This window comes from Hakea prostrata, chromosome 2 (assembly GCF_041222555.1).
Source record: "Hakea prostrata isolate BN-2017 chromosome 2, UWA_Hpros_2, whole genome shotgun sequence".
Taxonomy (NCBI): domain Eukaryota; kingdom Viridiplantae; phylum Streptophyta; class Magnoliopsida; order Proteales; family Proteaceae; genus Hakea; species Hakea prostrata.
The window spans coordinates 7164289-7166886 of NC_142601.1; the positions used below are offsets into that span (position 1 = coordinate 7164289).

At 39.2% G+C, this 2598-nt stretch overlaps 1 protein-coding gene across 1 annotated transcript; it reads left to right on the forward strand.

Moving 5' to 3' along the window:
• The first annotated feature begins 257 nt into the window (after positions 1 to 257).
• LOC149023530 (aquaporin PIP2-2-like) lies at positions 258 to 1852 on the forward strand. The gene is made up of 3 exons (XM_089142809.1): positions 258 to 613; positions 811 to 1106; positions 1211 to 1852. The coding sequence occupies exons 1-3, from the start codon at positions 331 to 333 to the stop codon at positions 1469 to 1471; spliced, it is 840 nt and encodes a 279-aa protein (XP_088998935.1). The 5' UTR covers positions 258 to 330; the 3' UTR covers positions 1472 to 1852.
• The last annotated feature ends 746 nt before the right edge of the window (positions 1853 to 2598 follow it).

Genomic DNA, 2598 nt, shown 5'->3' on the forward strand with positions numbered 1-2598 from the left:
GCAACGGTCAAATTTCTACTTAATTCTGACGCTTAAGTCTTCAAATTATCATTAAGAAAAATCCGAATTACTGAACACTAATCACGTAGACGAATACTACGTTAATAACGAGACCAAGTAAATGAGATGATATAGGTCGGGGCCGTGAAAGCGAAAGGGAAACAGCGAAATTAGTTGGGGGAGAACGTATCTGACTAATCTGAATTTCTATAAATAGGGAATTTCCCTCTACTCTCCAATCACTGAAACATCATCATCAGCTTCTCCAAGCTTTTCTCTTTCTTTCTCTTCTTCTGTGTTCCCATTTGTTGGAGGAAACAAAACTAAAAGATGGCGAAGGAAGTCGAAGCAGGGCAGCAAATGAGGGACTACCAAGACCCACCTCCAGAGCCATTCTTCAACTTTGATGAACTCACCAAGTGGTCTTTCTACAGAGCCCTCATCGCTGAATTCGTTGCATCTGTTCTTTTCCTTTATGTCGGAACCCTAACCATTATTGGTTACAAGAACATGTCCGCCTCTGACGCTTGCAATGGTGTTGGTTTTCTCGGCATCGCTTGGGCTTTCGGTGGCATGATCTTCATCCTCGTTTACTGCACTGCCGGTATCTCTGGTGGGTATTCTCTTTCTCTATCTGAGTACTCTTGTTGTTATGTGCCTAATGGGGCTCAGAACTGTAGCAGTCTAGTATGAGAAGAGCTAGATTCAACCAGTTCCATCAGCTTCGGAGTTTTTGGTGTTTGTACGAACCAAGTTCCACCAAACATGTTTTTGTTTTTTGATTTTTGATGACTTTGTGTATGTGGGTAGGTGGACACATAAACCCAGCAGTGACATTCGGGATGTTTCTGGCAAGGAAGGTATCACTGATCAGAGCATTATTATACATGATAGTACAGTGTTTGGGTTGCATCTGTGGCGTAGGGTTGGCAAAGGGATTCCAGAAGACCTACTTCGACGAATACGGTGCTGGGGCTAACACAATTTCACCTGGCTACACCAAAGGAACTGCTCTGGGTGCTGAGATCATCGGAACCTTCGTTCTAGTTTACACTGTGTTCTCTGCCACAGACCCCAAAAGGAGCGCCAGAGACTCTCATGTCCCTGTAAGCATGCAAAACCCATAACCAGAACCTTAATTCTCATTCATCTTCTTCTCGGATTCTGATTTTTTTTTTTTTTTTTAAATGTTTGGCGTTTGAATTGGAAGGTACTGGCGCCACTCCCAATTGGGTTTGCAGTATTCATGGTTCACTTGGCCTTAATCCCAATAGATGGCACAGGCATCAATCCAGCTAGGAGTTTTGGAGCTGCTGTGATCTACAACAACAAAAAGGTCTGGGATGAACACTGGATCTTCTGGGTGGGGCCTTTTGTTGGAGCAGGCATCGCTGCCTTCTACCACCAATTCATTCTTAGAGCCGTTGCTGTTAAAGCTCTGGGTTCATTCAGAAGCAACCCCAACAACTAAATTTCCCATCTCCTGTCTTCTTCAGAGACACTTTCATCTTTTTCGTTTAATTGTCATGGGGTGTTTGATGTTGGTTCTAAGAGAGAATTATAATAAAGGGAGGTGTCTGCAGCAAGTCAGTATGTGAAGAAGCTTGAAGACCCATGGAGATTGTAGATAAAACCAACAAACGAATGTCTTTTTCTTATGTCAAGTCTTATTTGAGGAAGGAGAGAGGGAGGGGAAAGCTTGGGAGAGTCTAGGAAATATTTTATAATCTCTCTCTCTCTCTTGGGACACTTTAGTCTTCGTGATTTTTTTTTGGGTAGAAAGTCTTCGTGAGATTCTTTCATTGTAATGGGTTGGTGTTATATATGGAAGGCGTTTTAAAGAGAAATTCGTTACACATTGCTACCCCGGATTCAGCTGTCGAGATAATAATAGGGATAATTATTGTTGCCCTCCTTAGTTTGATTTTATTACTAATAAAACCCTGTTCTTTACGAAATTACTGTTGCCCCCCTTCCTTATAACGGTGTTAAGTTGCCGTTAAGTTTGAATATGTAATGTCTAATTTGTCCTTCATTAAAATTAAGAAATCAAAAGACGATGCTATCCCATTTATAAAACCAGATTAAATGTAAATTTTACCTTAAACTTCATTTATTTTGAATTAATGAAATGGGCAAAATCCAAATCCGATTTGGTTTCCCACCTTCAGTTTTTAATTTCATTTTAACTTTTAAATCCTAATAAGTGAATAACAAGGTGCTAAAGGACTATAGTTATAATATATGGTTCTTCCATTTATGTAGATCTTAACCAATTACTCTCTAAACAACTTATGCTAATTTGGGATTGTATTTATATTATTTGTTTTTTCTCACCAAACAAGTTGCCTACTTGCCTAAAAACCGATTATACCTCCTTTTTTGCCACAGTAAGGGTAAGAGCCAATAAAGTAAACAGTTTCATTTGTATATGCATATTTTCCAAGCATTTCAAGAATGAAATTTAGATGAGTGTTTCGTTAATATTGGAACTTAAAAATGGTGTGCAATAGTAATAAGAGACAAAGTTGAAGATTTGATTAGGCAATTTTGAAAAGTTCGGGAATAGCTAATGTTGTCTCCATTTTTTATCTCATG

What these genes read in the sequence shown, in the direction of transcription:
- LOC149023530 (XM_089142809.1), top strand. Translation starts at nt 331, where the DNA reads ATGGCGAAGGAAGTCGAAGCAGGGCAGCAAATGAGGGACTACCAAGAC. An exon ending in CTGCACTGCCGGTATCTCTG is followed by an intron (nt 614 to 810) that starts GTGGGTATTCTC and finishes GTATGTGGGTAG; the next exon opens with GTGGACACATAAACCCAGCA. An exon ending in CCAGAGACTCTCATGTCCCT is followed by an intron (nt 1,107 to 1,210) that starts GTAAGCATGCAA and finishes TTGAATTGGAAG; the next exon opens with GTACTGGCGCCACTCCCAAT.